General features: G+C 47.6%; 1 protein-coding gene across 2 annotated transcripts in view; it reads right to left on the reverse strand.

The window, feature by feature from the left end:
- The window catches only part of HOMER2 (homer scaffold protein 2), a 91882-nt gene extending 79313 nt beyond the window's left edge, over window positions 1-12569 (reverse strand). The window contains exon 1 of one of the 2 annotated variants that reach the window (XM_070775201.1): window positions 12389-12569. In XM_070775201.1, coding sequence (XP_070631302.1) covers window positions 12389-12393 — 5 coding nt within the window. In that variant the 5' untranslated portion in view covers window positions 12394-12569. Of the gene's footprint in view, window positions 1-11850; window positions 11874-12388 lie in introns of those variants that run through there. The other variant, XM_019983583.2, reaches the window with a different exon arrangement.
- Window positions 12570-23281: the final 10712 nt, after the last annotated feature.

Genomic DNA, 23281 nt, shown 5'->3' on the forward strand with positions numbered 1-23281 from the left:
TCTCCTCCAGCCTTCCTCCAGTATCATCACCTCTAAATCTCACTCACTGGCTTTTCCTTCTCTTCAACTGGTGTCCTTTCCCAGAGTTCCATCTTCATCTTTTAAAAGTATTAAAAAATTTTTTTTTATTATTCTTATTGTTATTTTATTTATTTTTATTTTTCGGCTGTGCTGTGCAGCATGTGGGATCTTAGTTCCCCACACCCCCTGCACTGGAAGCGCAGAGTCTTAACCACTGGATGGCCAGGGAAGACTCCCATCTTCATCTTCTTGATCCACTCTCTCCTTGGGTGATCAAGTCCATCTCAGAGGTGATGGCTCTCAAATCTGTACCTCTGATTCTACCCTAATTGCTGAGTGCTAGAGCTGAATTAGGAGAAGGCAATGGTACCCCACTCCAGTATTCTTGCCTGGAAAATCCCATGGATGGAGGAGCCTGGTAGGCTGTAGTCCATGGGGTCGCTAAGAGTCAGACATGACTAAGTTACTTCCCTTTCACTTTTCACTTCCATGCATTTGAGAAGGAAATGGTTACCCACTCCAGTTTTCTTGCCTGGAGAATCCCAGGGACGGGGGAGTCTGGTGGGCTTCCATCTATGGGGTTGCACAGAGTCGGACACGACTGAAGCGACTTAGCAGCAGCAGCAGAGCTGAATTTCTATTGATAGAGGTCACTACACATGACCCACTACAAGTGGAAATTCACCACATTCACCCAGACTAAACTCTCATCAACTCTCTCCCCTAAATTGCATCTCCTCTTGTGTTCTTAATCTCAGTCAATGGCACCACCATCCACTCAGTCAAGCAGTCTAGAAATACCCGAATTGCTGGCAGCTCCACCTCTCCCTTTCTCCCGTTACAACAATCAAGAGCTGTGGGTTCACCTCCCACATGACTCTTGGGGTGCCTTTGGCCTCTAGAAAATGCATCTTAAGAACATGAATTCTGCTCTCAAATAGGCGAGAGCTTGGTTTCCTGGATATGAGTATGAACAGATTACTAAATCTCTCAAGCCCAGTTTCTCCAACTATGAAAGTGAGGGTTGTTGTGAGAATTAAATGAGATATTGTATAGACACACTGCATACTAACTCAAACCCACTAAGTTCTCATTAAGTAATAGTTTAGTTTGTGTCCTGATTTAGCAACTCTATAGGAAAGACATTCAAGCTTTCACTCTCTCATCTCTGGCAAGGTGTCTTACATATATTTTTCTGCTTTATTGTATTATACATACTCCTAGAAGCTGCCACAGATCCAGAACAGAACAGGGCATGGTTTACATATATAAATCTGTGCCATACATGCTCTGTGCTCTCAACACTTCTTGCCTGGACTGTGGCTAGTTTCTAAGAGGTCCCTTTCCTCTAGTCTCTCAACTTTCTGCACTACCCTTCATTATCATCTCTGGAATAATTTTCCTAACACGAGTAATGTTTTTCTCCTCAAAACTGAGTGTTCCCTCATTACCTATAGACTGAAGTCAAAATTCCATAGGACATAGCATGTTTCTGCCTCCTAACCCAAGTTACCTCATCCTCTCTGAGCCCACTGCCTGTTACTGCCTGGGACTCAGGCCTCATTCTTAGGTGCCAAGACGAACTGCTCCTCTCACCTCCAGCCTCACCCATGGCTGGCTCCCCCTGCCACCTATGGGATAAAGTCTCTAACATGTAGCACAAAGGCCTTTCCTTCATGTCTGTACGTTCCTGACCCCTTCGCCACCCTCACCACGCACTTCACATTCTTTCTCACCTCCCTGCCCACTGCTAACAGCTAACGCACATCACAGCGTGTGCTTCGTTTAATCCTCACAACCACACTATGATGGTGGTACTATCATCAGTCCCATTTCGCATATAAGGAAACTGAAGTTCACAAAGGTCAGTATCTTGCTCCAAGCCATATAGCCAGCGAATGGCCAGCCCAGGCCTGAGTCCGAGGTCTCTGTTCTTGACCTGAACACTCTACTGCCTCCTGTGGGCAGCTCTCTCCATCTCAATGCTTCCCTTTGCCCTACAGTTCTGTCTGCCTCGGAAACTCCTCCTTATCCTTCAAAACTCAGTTTCAAAGTCACCTTTTTCAAGAAGCCTTCTGCAACTTCTCAAAGAGTTAGGAATTTTATCCTTAAGGACATTTCAATAAAAGGCTATTTCATTGTCCTAATTAGCTACCCACCATCCATCTCCCTTGGGAGGGCAGGAACCCTGTCCCAACAGCCTCTGTCATCCTGTCGCCTGGCCCAGAGAAGGTGCACAAAAGCTAAGGGATGGCCAAGAAAGTTACAGGAGGGACTTCCCTGGTAGTCCACTGGTTTAGACTCTGTGCTTTCTATGCAGGGGACACAGGTTCAACCCCTGGCTGGGGAACTAAGGTCCTACATGCCCTGTGGTGCAGCCAAAAAATTTGAAAATAAATAAATAACTTTTAAAAAGAAAGTTACCAGAGCTGATGAACAGATGAAGGGTGATCAGAAAGGAGTTCAGATCCATATAAGTGGGTGGGAATCAGAGATATGAGACCCTGAAACCAATTACTGTCTAGTCCACACAGGCCCTGGCCCCATATCAGTATCTCCCATGTTAGTTCATTAGTAACATTTGTTTGACGTCTACCTCCCCTACTAGACTGAAAGCATCATGGGGCCATCACTGTGATTGTTCACAGCACGTAAGGTAGATGGCCATGATTTGTTGAATGAATAAGTGAATGAATATACAATGAAGGGCTCCCTAACCAGCAGCACAAATCACTAGTCTGATGCCCACAATAGGGAGATACTGATTTTTGGTTTTTATTTTTGGTCCACTCTTGTACCTCCCCAAGAAAGCAACTGGCTGGTAGACTGGTTTTCTTGTGAAGATAGGTGGGTCAGCTCCCTGACCTTTCTTGTCCACTAGCTAGTAACATTTCTCCACCCACACGAACTGAGAGGCTTAGTGATATGAGCGGAAGCTTCAGAAGGCAAACTGCATATTCTCTGGGTCACATGATGACAAAGAACCAACTCTGACAATACTCAGGACTGGGAGAGAGCAGCTGAGGACTTGAGGAGGGCCCAAGAATGGACCATGTCCAACCATGTATCCCCGAAAGGCACATCGGGAGCCACCTGCAGACCTTCCATCCAAGGCAGAAATGACCATGATAATCTTAGTGAACTTGGTCACCACTGATGAAATATTTATGTCAGTGAAGTATACGTGTGTGCTCAGTCATGTCCAACTCTTTGCGACCCCATGGACAGTAGCCCACCAGGCTCCTCTGTCCGTGGGATTCTCCAGGCAAGAATACTGGAGTGGGTTGCCATTTCCTTCTCCAGGGGATCTTCTCGACCCAGGGATCAAATCCTCATCTCTTGCATCTCCTGCATTGGCAGATGAGTTCTTTACTACTAGTGCCACCTGGGAAGCCATTTATGTGTCAAAACAGTGTTCTAAACGTTATGTACTCATTTTACTCGTCAGTTGTCTCAGTCCTTTGATAGATGCAGATGGTGAAGCTAGAGAGATAAAATGACTTGTCCAAGTTCACACAGCCAGCCAGGAGGGCTGGGATCTGTACTCAGCATCCTCTCCAGTCTCCAGACAGGTGGACTTCCATGACAACAGACTCATCTTGCTGAGATAGCCAGTTCTAGTTCCAGTCTGCCTGGAGGGGTTAGAGAGTTCGTCCTCAGACCAACTGAGCTGAAATCAGCCATGTCTACCAGGAGCTCCTTCTCCTGCCCTTCAGAGCCTCCCAGCACAGGAGGACCTGTTCTTCATCCCCAAGAGGACCTTCTCCATCACCCCTCTCCCACAGGACAACAGACACCAAAGCAACCCTCCCATTCTCCATTATCTGAACAACTCCAATTAAAAGCTTTCCCAATTAAAAATCCCAAAAGGGATCCAATGCCAGGGCAGCAGGGTCTGCAATATGTCTCACTAATTGGATCCCTGTGGACAACCCCTACCCTGTAACCCGCAGAAAAGACATCCCCCAGTGCACAAGGGGAGGAAGGAGGACAAAGGCTGGTTGGATGGTCCTACTCATCACCCAAGAGCTGGACCAAGACCTCCTAGAACAAGGCAACTGAAAAGGACTGGGCAGAGCCTTGCCGGCAGCTGGGATGCAGCCTCCACTTGGCTGGGAGGTACCTGGGTATTTAGCACTGTTTAGGAGGTCTGTTAGGCTTCCCAGGTGGCTCTGTGGTGAAGAATCCGCCTGCCAGTACAGGAGACTCAGTTGGAGCCTTGGGTCAAGAAGATCCCCTGGAGGAGGGCATTGCAACCCACTCCAGTATTCTTGCCAGAATTCCACGGACAGAGGAGCCTGGTGGGCTACAGTCCATGTGGTTGTAAATCAGTCAGATACAACTTAGCCACTAAACAGCAACAACTACTGGGGTCTCTTAATGCACAGCTCTTAAGCTAATTGCTTCGGCTGGTGGCAATGCTTTATCCTAAGCTTTTCTGCACAGGGTGGAGGATGTCATGATCCCCAATTCCTTAGAAGAAGATGACGACTATCAACCAGGCTTGTGAATAAAAATTAAAAAAAAAAATCTCCAGTCGTTGACAAATGTCTAAATGTGTTCCCCACATGCATATTTTTATTCTAACAAGCTAATTTGAAATATAATTTAAATAAATTCTACCAGAATGATACCATATGACTAACAGCCCCCGGCGGCAGAACTACTGGAGGGAGGCTTCATCGTACATTCAGCAGAGGTTCCCAACCTGACACTCTTCCCACACAACGCACACCCCGCTAGGAAGCCGGCTCTGGCTGCCAACACGCACCTCCAAGCCTATAAATATGACTGGAGGTGTGGGGCAGGCCACGCGCGCAATACCTAGAAGTGCAGGCAGAGAACATGCAGGGCTTGGGGACCCAAGGATCCAAACCCATGCAAATCAGCAGCTCTTGGCCCCAACTCCTCTTGAGGCTCCTTTGTGCCTAATTTATTTTCATATTAGAAAAAAAAAAAAAGTCTAACTCTCAAGATCCATAAGGTCAGGACCCAGCACACCTGAGAGTTCTAATATTCTGAAGGATGCTTTTTCTCTATTGTAACTCTGTTTGGGGGTGCTGTTCACTTTTGACAAAGGTGCAGGGAATTTTTCTTTTCAAAGGGAAAAGGAGATCCCATCCCCACTCCCACTCCATATACCAAAAGAAGTCTTTTCCCAAAAAGTTTTAGGTGCCAATGCTGGCAGAGGTAATCTGTCACAGGATTTATCCAGATTTTTTTTTTTTAATTGCCTGACAACTGAAGCAGGGACTGTACTGACCTCCCTGACTGTGCGTTCTTGTCAATCCCCTCACCAAGGGAAGCCTCTCTGCAGGAGGGGCCTAATGCCCAGCAGACACAGGGCTTTGCAGAGGAAGATGTCTAAGGGGTGGGCATGGGTGCTTTCAGCTTGTAGGCAGCCTTCTCTTCTAGGTCTTACAGCAGAATTACTCTGCCCTAATATTTCCAAACAAGCAGAGACAGTTTGAGCAGCTGGGTCCTCGTCCACCAGCCACCCTTAGCAACCACGACGGATCCTCGGTGTTCCTACCAGGATTCACTAAGGAGCGGTGACTCATCCAAAATTACACAGTCTCCGCAAATTACCTAATGTTAATTGTGATCTTGGTCTCCTCTACCATTTCTTTCCTTCAGTAATTCATTTAAAAGATTATCAAAATGTGGCTTTTATTTTTTAATTTACACCCTGCCTTGCTCTAGAAAAGGATTTCAGCAGAGATGTATAAAAATTCAGCAAAATGATAAATCAGAAGTAGGTTTGGAGTTGAATGATGGTGTATATTTATAGTAACTGTCAGGGAAAGATGTCCATTCAAGGTATTTTAAGTTGAAAAACTTAGGTTACAAAAGAGATGTGTGACATGATTCCATTTTGATAAAAATATCCAATTTTTTGATACTGCTTGCTCTACATAAACGTCTATCTAGACACTGAGACATGTATACATGGAAAAGAGTCTGCAAAGATGGACATCTGATTGCTGATGGAGGTTATCCTTGCAATGTGGGATGACAAGTAATTTTCACTTTCTTCTTTACACTGTTATTTTTTTAGTATGAACATGTAATACTTTTATAATTAGAAAAAAACAAAGCTATTTCTGTTTTTTTTTTTTTTCTTCTTATTCTTTTTTACTTAGTGAAAGAGTGAAGGCAAACCAAGGACAGGGTCAAAAAACTGAGTGAAGATAGTGGTAAAGGATGAGATCTCATCAATGTGATAAGTTCACCACACATCTGTCTCCTAAGTTCCTGAGAAGCCACTGCAGAAAGGAAATCTAATAATTTACACAAACCACTGAGCCCATCAGACAAAAAACAAAGCCCCTTTCTGTTCTAGGTCACCCTTCAGGGAATTGTGCACAAGCAGCAAACATGCCCTCAAGTCCATCCTAAAACCAAGTCAGGAGTTTCAGGACTGTTTCCAGTAAGCATGACAGCATTTTCCCAAAGTGAAAGTCAACCCAAAATGAGTCATTCATTCATTCGGCACATATCTACTTGTTATCTACCCCATGCCAAGCACTGTGTATTTTTCCAGCTCTGACACGAAGGGTGACACTAAGGACTGTCTAAACAATGAGGATGATCCGACATGTTAAGGGTCTCCCTAAGCATTTCTGCCTAGTGTACTGGGGAATCTTTCTTATGTTCCCCCGATAGTTCCTCTGACACCCTATGGATTACAGCATTTTGTTTAAACTCACACATATAGTTGGCACTTGTGTATGTGGCTTATGTTTTCCTTCTAAAGTATAAACTCCACAAGGGCAGCAACCAACTGGTAGGTCTGCTCATCCTGGATCCTCAACAGATTCTCCAACTGCCTTACAGACGACGAGCTTGAGACCTCAGGAAGTCAAGTTTAAAAAACCCACAAGAAGGCATTCCTGGTGGTCCAGTGGTTAAGAATCTGCCTTGCCTACCAAAGCAGATGACACAGGTTTGATCCCTGGTCTGGGAAGATCCCAAATGCCGTGAGGCAGCTAAGCCTGTGCACCATGGAGCCCGTGCTTCACAGAGAAGCCACTACAATGCAAAGCCCATGCCCAGCAACTAGACAGTAGCCCCTGCTAGCCACAACTAGAGAAAGCCCTAGAGCAGCGGCAAAGTTACCAGCCAAAGATAAATTAAAAAAATTAAAACAAAAACAAAAAAACCCACAACAGAGGAATTTCCTGGTAGTCCAGTGATTAGGATTCTGCACTTGTACTGCCATGGGCTGGGGTTCAATCCCTGGTCGGGGAAGTGAGATCCTGCAAGCCATGGTGTGTGGCCAAAACACACACACACACACACACACACACACACACACAAAAGAAACCCATAACAGAACCAAGGGAAGACAAGTTTCCTCAATATATTCGAGAGCCTGTTATTTATTTTAGTCAACACAAACCTCCCCCTCCACAAAAGTCTCTAACTTGCAAGAACTATGAAATTAGGTGTGATTCAAGAGGAGTGGAAAGCTAAAGGAGAAGGAATGATCATCAGAAGAAAGCAAACCAGTATAGATTACCAAGCGAAGGCCCCCGGTGTTAGATAACCAAGTGCAACGTAATCTTGGCTGAACAAAACAAATGAGTGTAAATTGAAGCCAAACAGAAATACAGTAGATGTTGTTTGTAAACACTGACAAAATCATCCCAAAGTCACAACAGCACACAAGCTGGCTTTTCTCTTAGCCTTCTGCAGGCAGGTAGAAAGACAATTTACAACCCCAATGCTCGGGTGACAGCCGACAGCCTGAAAATTAACCCAAGTCACAATAAAAGCTAAACAGTGTGCTTCAGCATTAAAAGAAAACTGTCTCCAAATGTGATTTCCTTCTCTCTTGGCCCTTGCAACTCTCAATTAAGCATGCTATATAAAAGGTAATCCAGAAATTATCACGACTTCTAGGCTGGCATCCAGGCAAGGCTGCCCACCACTTCAAGCATTGACTCAATCAAAAAATTTATTGGAAGCCTATTAGGGGCAAGACATGGTGCTAGGTGTTGGGATTCACTGGTGAAGAACGTAATACCTTATCCTCTCGGGATACTATTGGGGAAGGCAGATGATAAACAAGCACAAAGAACCCAAACAACAGCAGGTGTGGTGAACAATGGTGGGAACAAAGTGTAGCCACCTCATCAGGTGACAGGGGTGGTTAGAAAAGACCCTGAGCAGGTGATCTCGATGCCCAAATGCCAAGGATGAGAAGGAGGAAGGTTTCTGCAGAGCCGGGGCAAAAGCATTCCAGATGGAGGGAAGAACGAATTCAAAGCCCTCCCAGGCAGGGCAAGAAAAGAAAGGAGGCCAGGGTCAGCAGAAGGCAGGGAGGGAGGCCAGAGGGGCTGGGAGGAGAGGGCACAGGACAACCTCTTGTCAGCAGGCGGAGGCTTAAGGCAAAGAGGGGTATGACCTGATTGAAAAGTGGCGTGACTCATCACCTGGGCTCCTGTGTGCAGAGTGGACCGGAGACACCCCAGAGTGGATGCTGGGGGTGCCTGTGAGGAAGTTAGTCCAGGATGGAGGCGAATGGCCAGGGGTAGGGTAGGAGCTGTGATTCTAGGGAGAGGTGAATGCACCCCCAGATAATATCCCAGGAGCAGAACCCCAGGGACCCACTGACAGCCTGTATATCAGGGGTGAGAAAGAGAAGAATCAAGGATGACTCTTACAAGTGGGTGGACGGTGGGGCCAAGGACTGGGGATGGAAGAGACAGAGGGAAGGAGAGGTTTGGGGAGCTCTGTGCATGAACAATAGCAGGAAGCCCTGGGAAAGGGCTGTACTTCCCTGGTGGTCCAGTGGTTAACACTCCAAGCTCCCAATGCAGGGGGCCTGGGTTCAACCCCTAGTCAGGAAACTAGATCCCTGATCTAGTGCCACAACTAAAAATCCTACATGCTGCAACGACAATGGAGGATCACAAGAGCTGTAACTAAGACCTGGCACAGCCAAATAAATAAAATAAACATTAAAAAAAAAGAAAGAAATATAAATATGGGAGTTGCCAGCATATAGATAGTACTGAAAGCCATGGAGGGATGGGATAACATCACCAAGGAAGAGAGTGTGGACAGCAAAAAGGAACCAGGACCAGGACCTAAGCAACCCCATCACTCTGAGGTCAGACAGAGGAGCAACCAGCAGGGAGACTGAAGAGGAGTCATCAGGACCGGAAGGGAAACCCAAGAGAGTGTGGAGGGGAGGGGGAGGGAGTGGCCACAGGGGAGGAACACTACTGAGGAGGGGAGGAAGACAAGGACAGAGGTCTGACAACATGCAGCTCATCAGTGGCCCGGCAGTTCAGAAGCCAGACTACAAGCTATGAAGGGCTGACAAATGGCAGGCAGAGGAGATGAATGGAGACGGTGGTTTCGGGCTTCTCTTTTGAGATGTTCTCAGGTAAAGGGGAGCAAAGAAGTGGAACAGAAGAAGGACAGGGATGTATCAGGTTGGCCAAGAATTTTGTTCAGGTTTTTCCATGAGATGGTATAGAAAAACCCAAATGAACTTTTTGGCCAACCCAATAAAATGAGAGACGCTAAGCTGTGCTATCTAACATGGTGGCTCCACTAGCCACGTGTGGCTATTCAAACTTAAAAAATTTAGGTCTCAGTCACCCTAGCCACATTTCAAGTGCCGCACAGCCACAGGTAGCTGGTGACCACCGTACAGGACCACGCAGATAAGAATGTTTCCATCAGTGTGGAAAGTTCCATGGGACAGCACTGGACCAAAGCATGTTTGTACAGATAGGAAAGACCCTAGAGACAGATGGAGGGGAGAAAACAAGAAATGTTCCCTGACAAGGTGAAAGGGGATGTGATGGCTGGTCGTCCAGGAGGGGAGAGCCTCTGGCAGGACAACAGGTAGGAAGGAAAACACGGGGGTGGCCACACACGGGACTGTAGGCGTGAGGGTGGGGAGTGTTGGTGAGGCACTTCTTGGACTGTGGCTGTCTTTTGTCAATGAAAAGGGAAGCAAGATGTGTGTGGCGGGAGAAGAGGGAGATCTGAGGAAGGAAGAAAGTAGGAAACAACTTCCTTGGGGAGTGAAAACACAACTTTCCTGGAGAAACAGACACACAATGCACAATACTTCTCAGAAGCGAAGCGGGAAATAGCAGTGAACTTCTGAATGAGGAAAAGCATCTTAAGTGGGGGAGAGAGAAACTCAGGCTTGATTCCTCTCCCCCACCTTTTAAATTTTGGTCATGTCTACACAGTAGAGCTGTGACAAAGCTGTAAAATCACAGCAAGCTTTTCTACTGGCTGCCCTTTCTTAGTTCATCCCCCTCCATCCTACTCAACTCTCGGAAAGGATGACATTGGTTCTATTTTTGGTGAAAATGGCTCCCTCCTCTGTGTGAATAGCTTACCCAGCCCTTAGCTCCATCTCAATTTACAGCCATGGTTTGTATGTTCACATAAATTATAGAAGAGGTGGATATATTAAAAATGGCAGAAGTAGGTAGGAGTTACCAACCAACCCTTACCTACGAGAAGTGAGTAACAGACATTTATCAGATGATGTTAAAATTACATGAAAGACATATTCAGTATTTAAACAAAATCCCCAAGCTACTCCTCCGGCTTCTCTACAAACAAAAATTATTTTCTGACATTTTCTTTAAGCTTTTATGAGTAAACATTTTCATTTCCACAGAACCATTTGATCTCAACCACGGAGCTTCAATATTTGTTTTTGATCCCACCAGTGTGTTGGGTTGGTTTTGTGTTGGCTGGGAGTGGGGGCGGGGGGCAGGGGGTGTACAGAGAGAGTTAAAATTACCAGGTTCCTTTTATCTTCCATCTTGAGACCTACATTTGCCAACTCCTTCTTTCTATACATTTTTTTTTTAAGTATGAAATATGAGAACCTCAAAGGTTCCCACTGCACAAAGAGCAGCCATTTCATAGCCAACCAAGAGGTCACTGGAAATGTTACAGGAAAACAGCTTCCCAGCCAGGGTGCCTCTGGTAAAAACCACTCACAGCTTCCTCCGTGTGAAATCTGGATCAGCACCAGTGTCTTCAGCAAATCTCCAGGCTCCTCTCTGCACCCCGCCCCCCGCCCCCAACCTGCTCACGTCGGTCTGGAGTTCTCACACTTCTCTTCTCAAAATTCATTTCAGCTTCCCTCTGGTTCCTCCAAACACTTTACAGACCCTAGAGGTAAAAATTCACTGGGTAAAATGACTCCACAAACTGGTAAGGACTAAGGCACAATGAAGCCACGGGGGGAGCCCGGTCAGACCACCAGGAGGCCCCTTCCCCTTTCTGCTGCTCACCAATCCTGCCCAGGAAAGCAAGCTCTCTAGACCTACCACCCCGCAGAAGTCTTTAGGTCTTGAGGAATGTGTGAAGGGCGCTCAGTTCAGCAGCAGGGGACACAGAGATTCAGGAACTCCCCTTCAGGTACACACCACCCACCCACCCCAAGCCCACTGTCAGGCTGCGCTGGCAGTCTGCCCCTGCGCTCAGGGGTCATTCTACAAACACTCATCCGCTGCCTGCTCAACCTGGGAGAAGTCACCCAACCACTTCAGGCCTCTGCTGCCTTATCTGTAAAATGGGAATAAAAACCACTCCCAGAACCTGCACAGCACATCATCAATATGTGCTTACATCGGGTGAGCAGATGCACGGAGTTAATTGTGTTATTAACGCAGCGGCTCCCTGACTCACAGCGCCTACTGCTCAGAGAGACGCCAAGGAGAAATCAACCCTGCTTTTTAAATTACTTTATATACTCGGATGCATTAGTCACTTCGACACAGTGCTTCAACTTCTCTCCTGAGCATCTACTCAGTTGTTCAAAGATTGAAGCCTTACCTACACATCCTCCGTCATATCAAAGCATAAAGTCCACTATTCCTATGCGGGGGGTTATTGTTATCTGGCGTGTTCCCTTTCCAGGAAAACTTCGATTTCCATTTTGTACGTAATAAATCCCAACTGTGGAGACAGACAAACTGCTTCTTAGACTCCCAAACACAGGCCCTGGAGTTGATCGCGCCTGGAGCGAAGGGACCGCAGCGGAATGGCCGAAGCAGGGAGGCCGGCCAGTGTGCTTGTCCCCGCCCGGTGCCCCCGCGCCCGGGCTGCCTTAGAGGGCGAAGGCCACGCGCGCTGCGCGGAAAGTCCGCGCCCAGGCCGGGGTGCCCCTGCCCGGTGTCCGCGCTCCGGGGCGGAGAGCGCGGGGTCGGGCGGCCCCAGGCTCTCCGGAGCTGGCTGCGCGCTGGCTCCAGGCTCCCGGTGCTGGGAGTAGAGGCCGGTTCGCCCAGGGGGGCTTCGAGCCTAGGGACGCGAGCCGGGGCACCGCAGCCCCTCGGGGTGCCACGCGGGGCGCGCGCGGCGCGGGCTCACTCACCCCATCTCCGGCGCTGCTCCGGCGGCCGCTCCGACGGGGCCTCTCGCGTTCGCTCTCCGCCGGCTCTGCAGCCGCTCCCCGCGCAGCACATGCGGCGGCCCCTGCGCGCCCGGCTCAGCCCCGGCGCCGCTCCATTCCGCGGGGCTGCGCGGCTGCCACTACCGCCGCCGCCGCCACCAGGCGCGGGCGGGCTGGAGGGCGGGGGCTGGGCCGCCGGGGGCTGGGCGGTCGCGCTCGGGCGGCGCCCGCCCCGCCCCGCTCCCCCCGCCCGGCTCCTTACGTAACCTTGTGGCCCCCGGGACTCGGCGCCCAGCCAAGGGGTGGGGGGCCCAGCGGGGTGTGCGGTGTCCCCGGGCGCCGCCCCGCGGTCGCCACCCGCCTCCCGGGCTCCCCACCCCTTTCCCTTGGAGACCCGGCACTGGCACTCTCCGGCCCCGTGCCCACCGAGGGGCTTGGCGCAGTGCCAGAGCAAGCATTCAGCCTGTGGGACTGAGAGGACTTGGGCGACCCTTCGTTTGCAGTTGCAGGAACGAGGCCCCAGGAGAGGAAGTGACTTGCCCAAGGACATACATTCAGCTTTGAGCCCAAAGTCTTCAGAATCTGCGATAGGCACGGCCGTGTGCCGCCCTGAAGCCCCCTTTCATCTTGCGGGTCCACTCCAGGGGTTTGGCTCAGGGCACCCCCACCATGAAATTCCGGATCCTACACCCGCCGCAGGTGTTCTGGGCTCTTCTGTGGGCAAAGATGGGTTGGGGTCTCCCGATTACAGCATAATGGCTTTTCAGGAGGCTTAATCAACTTGGCTTGCTGCTGCTGCTAAGTCGCTTCAGTCGTGTCCGACTCTATGCGACCCCATAGACAGCAGCCCACCAGGCTCCCCAGGTCCCTGGGATTCTCCAAGCAAGAACACTGGAGTGGGTTGCCATTTCCTTCTCCAATGCATGAAACTGAAAAGTGAAAGTGAAGTCGCTCAGTCGTGTCCGAATCTTAGCGACCCCATGGACTGCAGCCCGCCAGACTCCTCTGTCCATGGGATTTTCCAGGCAAGAGTACTGGAGTGGGGTGCTTAGAGCAAAGGAAATTGAGATCGTACGGGTGGAGCTTCAAGAAGAGCGATCGCTGAGTCCTCTGTCTACGTCAGGTCCTGATCCCCTACTAAAGGACCACCGGACTAACCTAACCTTCATCTCCACTCTGGGCCCTTCACAGGATCATTTTCTCCTGAGAACATGCTGCCCACCTGAGCCTGGTCAGTATTTCTTTACTCAGGACAGTAAACAAAAGTCAAGGGACAAGCATATGAAGCAGGGCCACCACCCAAAGCCTACCCTCTTGTTTCCTGGAACCACAGCTTTACCTGGGAACCCTCAAGGTCTCCTCCTGGGACTGGTGACCCGCTATGAGTAATTGTCTCAATTACAGACCTGATCCTATCTCCTTCACACCATCCTTAGGATGAAGACAAGATACTGAATGTGCTCAAAGGCCTGGCCTCAGGGTGCCTCCATCTCCCTCTCCTTGCATTCTGTCCCCTTGCTTCCTGTGCAGCAGCCAACTGGCCATCCTCCCTTCAGCCCCTGCTGTTCTTAGTCTGAGAAGATACTTTCCTCTCTTGTCTCTGACACCCCAACCCCTTTGCCTTGTCAATTCCTACTCATTTTCAAATCTCAGTTAAACTGTCCCTTCCTTGTGTAATCTTTTTCTAATGCCCCAAACAAGACTGTGAACCCCTGTACTTTTTCTTCATTGTACTCACTGTGTGTAATGTCTGTAAAATTAATAATTCAACCATCTCCCAGGCACATCTGCACACTCTATGAAGCTGTTATAAATTTTGCTCATCACTGCATCTCCAGCGCCTAAAGTCCTCCATAAAACATTTGTTGAATGAATGAATGAGTGAATAGGCTAGGCCACAGATAAACAGAATTGGCCAGGGTCTGTAAGCACAAGTAAGTCTGTTCCCAGGTGGCGCTAGTAGTAAAGAACCCGCTACCAATGCAGGAGACATAAGAGACCCACATTCGATTCCTGGGTCAGGAAGATCCCCTGGAGGCGGGCATGGCAACCCATGCCAGTATTCTTGCTTGGAGAATCCTATGGACAGAGGAGCCTGGTGGGCTACAGTCCACAATGTCACAAAGAGTCATACACAACTGAAGCAACTTAGTACACAACACACAGAGCCAGGACTGGATAAGCATTTGATTCTGGAGGAAACTCATCACCAGCTGAATTCCAAAGGCCAGGTGAAGCTGGTAGGGTTGGGGGTGGGGGTGGGAGTTCCCAGCAGTATCAAAGGGAGGAGTCAGGAAAGAGGACTAGAAGCCTGCTGAACTGGAGTAGGAGGATTGGAGAATAGACTCATGGTGCACTGGACCAAGCAGTGTCCCCAACCCTGAGTGGGAGTTTCCTTTGGCTCCACCAGTGGAAAGGGCAACACCCAAGTTAGCTTGGGAAGAGGTACTGAGGCCATTACAGGTGCTGAATCACCTGGGCTGCTTCACACAGTCAGCAAAAAGCAGGACGGTGCGGGAGGTATAAGCCCGGTAAGGTTAAATACGCTGGGATTAAAGTGACCGTGACCAAAGCTTCCCTATAGGAAAGGGTGGATCAGACAAGAGTGGGAAATGGATGTCCCTCCTTCCGACCAGTTTCAGGCTGCTGTCCCTGGGGGACACTCCTCTCCTTCACCCCCAACTCCAGGCCTAGGTTGGGAGCTGCCTCTCAGGAGCTTTCCCAGATGCCCAGAGCCTTGTCTAAGCTTCCAGTTCTTGCCAGCAGTATTTCATCATCTTGGAATTTTCCCTAGAAAGAGGCCATTTAATTTCCCTATTAGTGCCTCCTCCCTCCATTGAAGCCAACACAGTAACCCTTTTTCTGTGAAATATTGCCCATCAACATGGTCTTTGTGGCCCCAGTCCTTCCTGTTCAAGAGTCTCACAGTTGAGACGCCTAGCGGTCCAGTGACTAAGATTGAGTTCCCCATGCATGGGGCCCAGGGATTAGGGATCTAGATCCCATATGCCTCAAGAATTCGCAACAAAGACCTGATGCAGCCAAATAAATAAATGAATATTTTTTTAAAAAGTCCTATAGTCAAAGGGAGAGATTCCATGCTGACTGGATGTTGAGGTGAGGCCAAGGAGAGTCTTTTTAGGCCAAGAGACTTCAGGATTCTTTTAGGTTGAGCAAGAGGAGTCAGTGATGCAGGACAAGACTGAAGATGTGAAAAGGAAGGGGCAGTCCTGGGGAAAGCAGGCGGATGGGGTCCAGGCCAGGCAGAGGCGCTGGCCTTGGAGAGGGGTGGAGGGTCTAGAGGGGAAGGTGAGAGAGGTGGAGGGAACCCTTGCCTGGTGGGCTCTTTTTTCTTTTAGTTTTTTTTTTTTTAATGTGGACCATTTTAAAAGTCTTTATTGAATTTGTTACAATATTGCTTCTGTTTTATGTTTTGTTTCTTTGGCCATGAGGCACGTGGGATCTTAGCTCCCTCCCCCACCAAGGGCCAAACCTGCACACCCTGCACTGGAAGGTGAAGTCTGGATCACTGCACCTCCAGGGAAGTCCGTCCCATGGGCTCTTTTTCTAAGGAAAGAAAGGACACTTACTGAATGTGCACGAGAGAGAGGAGGCGGGGTAGAAGGCAAACTTGATAGCCTTGGGAAAATAAAAACTAGTGTTTTAACAGGCCCAGAGTTGGAAATGAGCAGGGCAGAGATGCAGAAGTCTGGGAGGCCATGTCTTGACCTGCACAACCTCAGGGACCTGGAATTCCTGCCATTCTGTGTGGGCAGCAGAGGCTCCGGAATCTGATAGGTGGCACGGGAAGGACACCCTGGCCTCCAACAGGGGCTAATTGGATAACTGTTGATTGCTCACCAGAGAGCTACATGAACCTGTGAAATTAAGGAAAACAGAGAGCAGCTCCACGTGTGCCCTTCTTCTGTACTGCAAATGAATTCTCCCAGGCATCCTGGGCAGCCCCTGTGCCTAAGAGGTTTGTGGTCCACATCTCTGGCTTCTTGTCTCCCAAAAGCTAGCTCCTGGAGAAATGGCTGATAGTAGTCTAAGGCAGGAAAAATGAAAACCAGCACAGAGCATCTTGTAGTACCACAAAGTAAGGAGATACAAAACAAAACAAAAAACAACCCAAGGGCTGGGTGTGTGCTGAAGGGATACAGGAGCTAACTGAAAGAGCTTCCAATGGCCAAAGCTGGAACAATTTTGGCAATATGATAAATAACACTGTATAGGATTATAATGCAAAATGTAACATAAATACACACGAATCCATGCTGATGTAAATTATTAAATAAGTGGGAAGAAACCAATCTTCTCTACAGAAGAATCTCAAATAATATGTGTAGGTACTCTCCCCTCCAGGAGGTAGCGGTTAACACTCCCCTCCTCTACCTCCTGAAGAGTAAGCTGGTCTTAGCATCTTAGTGCTTTGTTTCTAAAGAAAAGAGAATGGGAAGGGAAAAACAGCGACTTCACAGTGGAGAAACCATCTAGACACTACCTTGACCGGGTGATCCGGGTTAACATTGCCAGTGACAAGCCATGTTGGAATCGCATACCCTCTGATGGGATGTGAAGAGAAGAAGACTTCACCTGTATGTTATTTTTCCCTAAGCCCATAACCTAATCGTGAAAGGGTCACTTCCCTGATGGCTCAGTGGTAAAGAATCCACCTGCCAAGGCAAGAGATTCGGGTTCAATCACTGGGTTGGGACGATCCCCGGGAGAAGGGAATGGCAACCCATTCCAGTATTCTTGTCTGAGAAATCCCATGGACAGAGGAGCCTGGCAGGCTTGCAGGTGTCTCGAAAGAACAGGACACGACTTAGCAACTGAACAACAACAATCATGATAAACACACCAGACAAATCCACATTGAGGGACATTCTAGAAAATTCCTGATCAGTACTCTGCCAAACTGTCAAGGTCATGATAAGCAAGAAAAGACTGAGAAACTGTCACAGACCAGAAGAAACTAAGGTGACATGAGTTAGTATTTGGCTGCTGAGTGTTAGTCACTCAGTTGTATCTGCCTCTTTGCAACCCCATGGGGGTCATAGCCCACCAGGCTCCTCTGTCCATGGGATTTCCCAGGCAGGAATACTAGAGTGGGTTGCCAGTCCCTTCTCCAGGGGATCTTCCTGTCTTCCTGACCCAGGGATCAAACCCAGGTCTCCTGCATTGCAGGCAGATTCTTTACCATCTGAGCTACCAGGGAAGCCCCAAGGTGATGACATGAGGATTTACTAAATACTGTATTTAGATCCTGGAAGAGAAAGAAGAAAAAATTTTGAAAGCCAAATAAAATCTGGAATTTAGTTAATAGTAATGTATCAGTGTTGGTTTCTTCCTTATGCCACACATTCCATGGTAAGGTAAGATGTTAACAATAGGGACGGACGTCCCTCATGGTTTAGCGGTTAAGACTTCACCCTTCCAATGCAGGGGGTGTGGGTTTGATCTTTGGTTGGGAAACTAAGATCCCACATGCTGTGTAGTGCAGCCAAAAAGATTTTTTTTTTAATTTTCAATGGGGGAAAACTGGGGATACATAGGAACTCCCTATACTGTCTTTGCAACCTTTCTGTAAATCTAAAATTGGTACCAAATAAAAGAAAGTAGCCTTGGGAGTTTCCTGTATACTAGAATCCTGCAAGTAGTCCAATCACTGGTCATCTCAGAAAGGTGAACGTGTGGAACACTGAACAAGAACCTCACCAGGGAATGTCTGGGACTTGAAATTGTCTGCATAACTCCAAAAGCAATGCATCAAAATCTTGCTTTTCCATTTTTTAAAAAAATTGCAACCTACAGTAAGAAACAGATTTTACACTGTGGCCAGGCAGGTACTTCCACTTTATCTACAGTTATACCTAGACAAAATGGAAACAAAAATTATATATGTAAGTGAAAGTTACACAAAGCAATTCTCACCTGCAAAGCATTCAGACATTTTCCATTCTGTTCTATTTTTAAAAGCAATGCTGTTGATTGATTTCAGAACCTGTAATCCATGTATGTTTCTTCTTTCAACAGCAAAATTAGGCTCACGGTGCATATGTTTAATATTAGTGTGTTCAGATTTCTGGTATTGCTAATTCAGGGACTTCACCTTTTTTGTCTTCTAACCCTTCTCTCCACTACATATGAAACAAGTGTCTTATTAAAGTCATTAATTAAACAGGTAATGATCAGGTATATTTTACAGCTATTAAGATTATATCTGTGATATAATTTGTACTATATTTCTAGATAGTAACATAGAAAAATATTCTTTCAAGAAATATTAATCATCTCCTATGTGCCTGGTACTGTGATGAGTTTTAGGGATAAAGTGCTCAGCAAAAGAGACAAAGTACTTCTATAATATCATGGAACTATAAGAGTGGGTGGAAATATTAAAAAATCAGAAACATTTATCTGTTATCTGATAAAAACTGTTATCTGTGTGAATAAAATGGTCCTAATGTAGGTTGAGAGGGGTTGTCAGGAATAGCCTCTTTGAGGAAGCATTTAAGAACAGGCCTGGGAATTTACCTGGGGGTCCAGTGGTTAAGACTTAGCCTTCCAGAACAGGGGATATGGATTCTGATCCCTGGTTGGGGAGCTAAGATCCAACATGCCTCTTGGCCAAAAAAACAAAACATAAAACACAGAAGCAATACTGTAACAAATTCAACAAAGACTTAAAAAAATGGTCACATTAAAAAAAAAAAAAAAAAAAAAAAACGGCCTGAAGAACAAAGGGCAGGATATGGTGGAGGGAAGAGGTCCTAGACAGAGGAGCACAGAGGTGAAGAAGGCTGGGAAATTCTGCAGGGTTAGTGTAGTTAGAGTGCACGGAGTTTAGCAAGGCAGGAGATGAGATGGGAGCGGTCCCCAGGGCCCTGATGAAGGGTTAACGGCATTTATCCAACCACACTGACAGGTTGGAGAATGGTCTGGTTTACATTTTTTGAAGCTCACTCTGGCTACTGGGAGGAGAAGAGATAAGGACGAGACAAGAGTGAAAGTAGGGAGACCAGTTAAGAGGCTCTAGCAGAAACCCAGACAGAAGACAAGGGCTGAGAGGAAGGGAAGTGGATTATAGATCAGTGTATTTTGGAGGGAGACTTGACAGGACTTGGTGATGGACTGGGTGTGTATTGTGATATAAAGTTAAATTCAGAAAATCATCCATGTTATTATATTCACTGTGCTGTAGCTATAATTAGGTAAAAGCTACTAGTCTGCATGGACAAGGCTTGGAAGTATAGAAAATGAAAAGTCTGATTTGTTGGGATAGCAGAAGGAACACAAGGTAGAAGCACAAACACTGGAGTCAGACAGACTTGGCCTGTGTCTCAGCCCTGCCACTGACTGTCTCTGTGATGCTCAGCAAGCTGTTCAACCTCTCTGAGCCTCAGTTCTCTCACCTGTAAAATGGGGATACCTCACTGGACTGGAAGATGAAATGAGAAAACATGTAAAGTGCTTAGCTGAGTTCCTTGGTATTTGTTATTGCCGTTCAGTCACCACGTCATGTCCGACTCTTTACAACCCCACGGACGGCAGCATGCCAGGCTCCTCTGTCCTCCACTATTTCCCAGAGTTTGTTCAAATTCATGTCCATTGAATATACTGTACATTCTGAATACATTTCAAGTATTATTATTATGACTGGTTATCACGGGGGACCAGGGTAAACTTTTCATTCTTTATTGTGACTGAATTAATACTGTTATAATGGTATTTATAGAGTTGGTAATTTAAAGTTTAGTAGAGTTGGTTTGAAGATTCTGAAACTGTATGGAAACAGCTCATGCATTTCCTGCCCAGTAACATGTTGCCAACCTGTGTCCAAAGCTCTTCATAGCTTCAGGGTGTCCCTGAAGGGCACCTAAGGGTCAGAGAAGACTATGGGCCATCTCTTTAAGATGCCAGCTCCAGCACCTACTTCTGATCTAGCCAAGGATCTGCTCTTGGAGAGACAAGCTCTGAATGGTTTCCAACATTGCTACTTGTTCTCTCCTCTTCCTATTTGGGTAAGTCTATCTGTTCTAGATGCCTCAGGATTCTGACAGCATTCATTCATTCATTCGTTTAACCTTAGCCCCTATTCTGACATAGATCAGACAATCTGACAATCTATGTGCTCAAACAATTAAGTAAAATGTAATGTAACCAAGGTATGAATAAAGTCCCATGAGATACTGGCTTTATCTGGGGAAGGCTTCAAAAAGGGGACACCTGAACTGGATCTTAACGGCTGTATGGGAGAGAAGGTCAATTCCTGCAAATAGACCAGCACTTGCTAAGTCACAGGGACATTAAAGAGTATGACTCATACAGGGAATGTCCACGTGTTTAGCTCAATAGTGTGTGGTAAGAAGTGGCTTCCCAGATGGCTCAGTGGTAAAGAATCCGCCTGCCAATACAGGAGATGTGGATTTTGGGGAAGATGCCCAGGAGAAGGAAATGGCAACCTACTCCAGTATACTTGCCTGGGAAATCCCATGCACAAAGAAGCCTGGTGGGCTACAGTCCATAGGGTCACAAAGAGTCAGACACAACTTAACGACTAAGCAGTAACAACAAGAAGGAAGTGGCCAGGCAGGAGAGGTGGGTTGGTACTACCTTGTGAAAGACCTCAGGGGAATGTTAAGGAGTTTGGACCTGATTCTGACAGCCACAGGGAGCATGTGAGAGTTTTGAAATAGGAGGCTGGTGTGATCAGATTAGCATCTTACAGTCTCTGGCAGCAGTAGGGAGCATGGTCCAGAGGGGCCGAGACTGGAGGCAAGAAGAGTCTGTTAGGAGAATCTAGGCAAGGTTCCAGCCAAGGCCAGAAAAAGAGAGGAAGGGTCTCTATTAGCCTCCAGTAAGGGATGGGAGCCTGAATGAGGTGGGAGGACCAGGGATCTCCTGTGATGCAGGGCCCTGGGAAGCTCAGCTGCTGAGCAGAGAGATCAAGCATCCAACAATCCAGCCTCCAGGAGAGGCTGGACCTCACTGGCTGCCTCCACGAAGAATTTAAGGAGGCAAAACCAGAAATGGATAGGGGAGATGAATGGGGAGATTGGGACTGACATATATGCACTACTGTGTATAAAATAGACAGCTAATGAGAACCTACTGTACAGCACAGGGAGCTCTACTCAATCCTCTTTGGTGACCTAAATGGGAGGAAATCCCAAAGAGAGGGGATATATGTATACATACGGCTGATTCACTTTGCTGTACAGCAGAAACTAACACAACACTGCAAAGCAACTTTACTCAAATAAAAATTAATGAAAAAATAGACACACTGCTGTATATATGCTCTTGCCTGGGAAATCCCATGGACGGAGAACCCCCGTGGGCCGCAGTCCATGAGGTCAATAAGAGTTGCACACGACTGAGCAACTTCACTTTCACTTTTCACTTTCATGCATTGGAGAAGGAAATGGCGGCCCACTCCAGTGTTCTTGCCTGGAGAATCCCAGGGACAGGGGAGCCTGGTGGGCTTCCATCTCTGGGGTCGCACAGAGTTGGACACGACTGACATGACTTAGCAGCAGCAGCAGCTGTATATAAGACATATCCAACAAGGACCTACTCAATCCTCTGTAATAACCTATATGGAAAAAGAATCTGAAGAAGAATGGTGGTAGTGCTGGTTTAGTTGCTAAGTCGGTGTCTGACTCTTGCGATCCCATGCACTGTAGCCTGCCAGGCTCCTCTGTCCATTGGATTCTCCAGGCAAGGATACTGAAGTGGGTTGCCATTTCCTTTTCCAGGGGATTTTTCCCACTCAGGGATTGAACTCGGGTCTCCCGCATTGCAGGCAGATTCTTTATTGGCTGAGCTACGAGGGAATCCCCACGTGGATACACATGTACAACTGAACCACTTTCGTGTACACCTGAAACCAACACAAGATTGTAAATTAACTACACTCTAATATAAGAGAAACATTAAATTTTCAAAATGGGAATGACCATATGAGCAGCTTGGCCACTACCAGCACCCCCCAGGGACATTCAAGTCCTGCTGCTCCACCTCCCTGAGCCAGCTCCCTGACTTCCCCTTCACTGCTCCTTTGGGACTTGTCAACAGGTGAGCCTCTGCCACTAGATGGTGACCTTCAAGGGCAGAATCCCTCCCTGGGTCTTCCTTGCTCTGCCCAGGCTCATCCTCAGACAAGCTCTCTTCTTGGCTCTAGTCTCACATTTATAAGCAGCAAGAAATGAGAAAATTCCCAACCAGTTCAAACCAAAGTCTCAGGATTGAGTTGCACTGTGCCTGACTGGCCTGCCTTGGGGCATGGGCCCATCCCTGAGCCAGTTGCTGTGGCCAGAAGGATGAAATGCCCTTACTGCCTTAGTCTGGGTCATATGCAGCCCTGGGGTGAGCTTCTCACAGGACAGCATGAACCGGGAGTAGGACCAGAGCAGACACTCCAAGGAAACGAAAGAGTTGGGAAAATCAAAGTGCACGGATACAGGATGGTGCCCTCACATAATAGATGCCCACTCTGAGTATATAGTTATATTCGTTTCCCTGTGCCAGGTACAGAGGAGATGGGTGAATTGTTGGATGAACAATAATCAAGAACGTAGAAGTGTCATTCCAAGTTCCTGGAAAAGAACTTGAAAGGGTCAGGCTGGAGAGCTGGAGAATGGGCATAATTTTGAGACCCCAGGACAGAGAAAGTGGAAATAGATGCTTTAAATCAGTCATTCGAAACCTTGGCTGAGGATTAAAATCACCCAGAGGGCCATGACAAGATGCCAGTGCCGAGGTCCCACCTCCAGAGAGAATGATTTAATTGGTTTGGTTGGTGGCCAGGCATCAGCAACCCTCCCCAGGTAGTTCCAATGCTCAGCCAGGGTTGCCAGCCACTGCTGT

The sequence above is a fragment of the Bos indicus genome, chromosome 21 (assembly GCF_029378745.1).
Source record: "Bos indicus isolate NIAB-ARS_2022 breed Sahiwal x Tharparkar chromosome 21, NIAB-ARS_B.indTharparkar_mat_pri_1.0, whole genome shotgun sequence".
Classification (NCBI taxonomy): Eukaryota; Metazoa; Chordata; class Mammalia; order Artiodactyla; family Bovidae; genus Bos; species Bos indicus.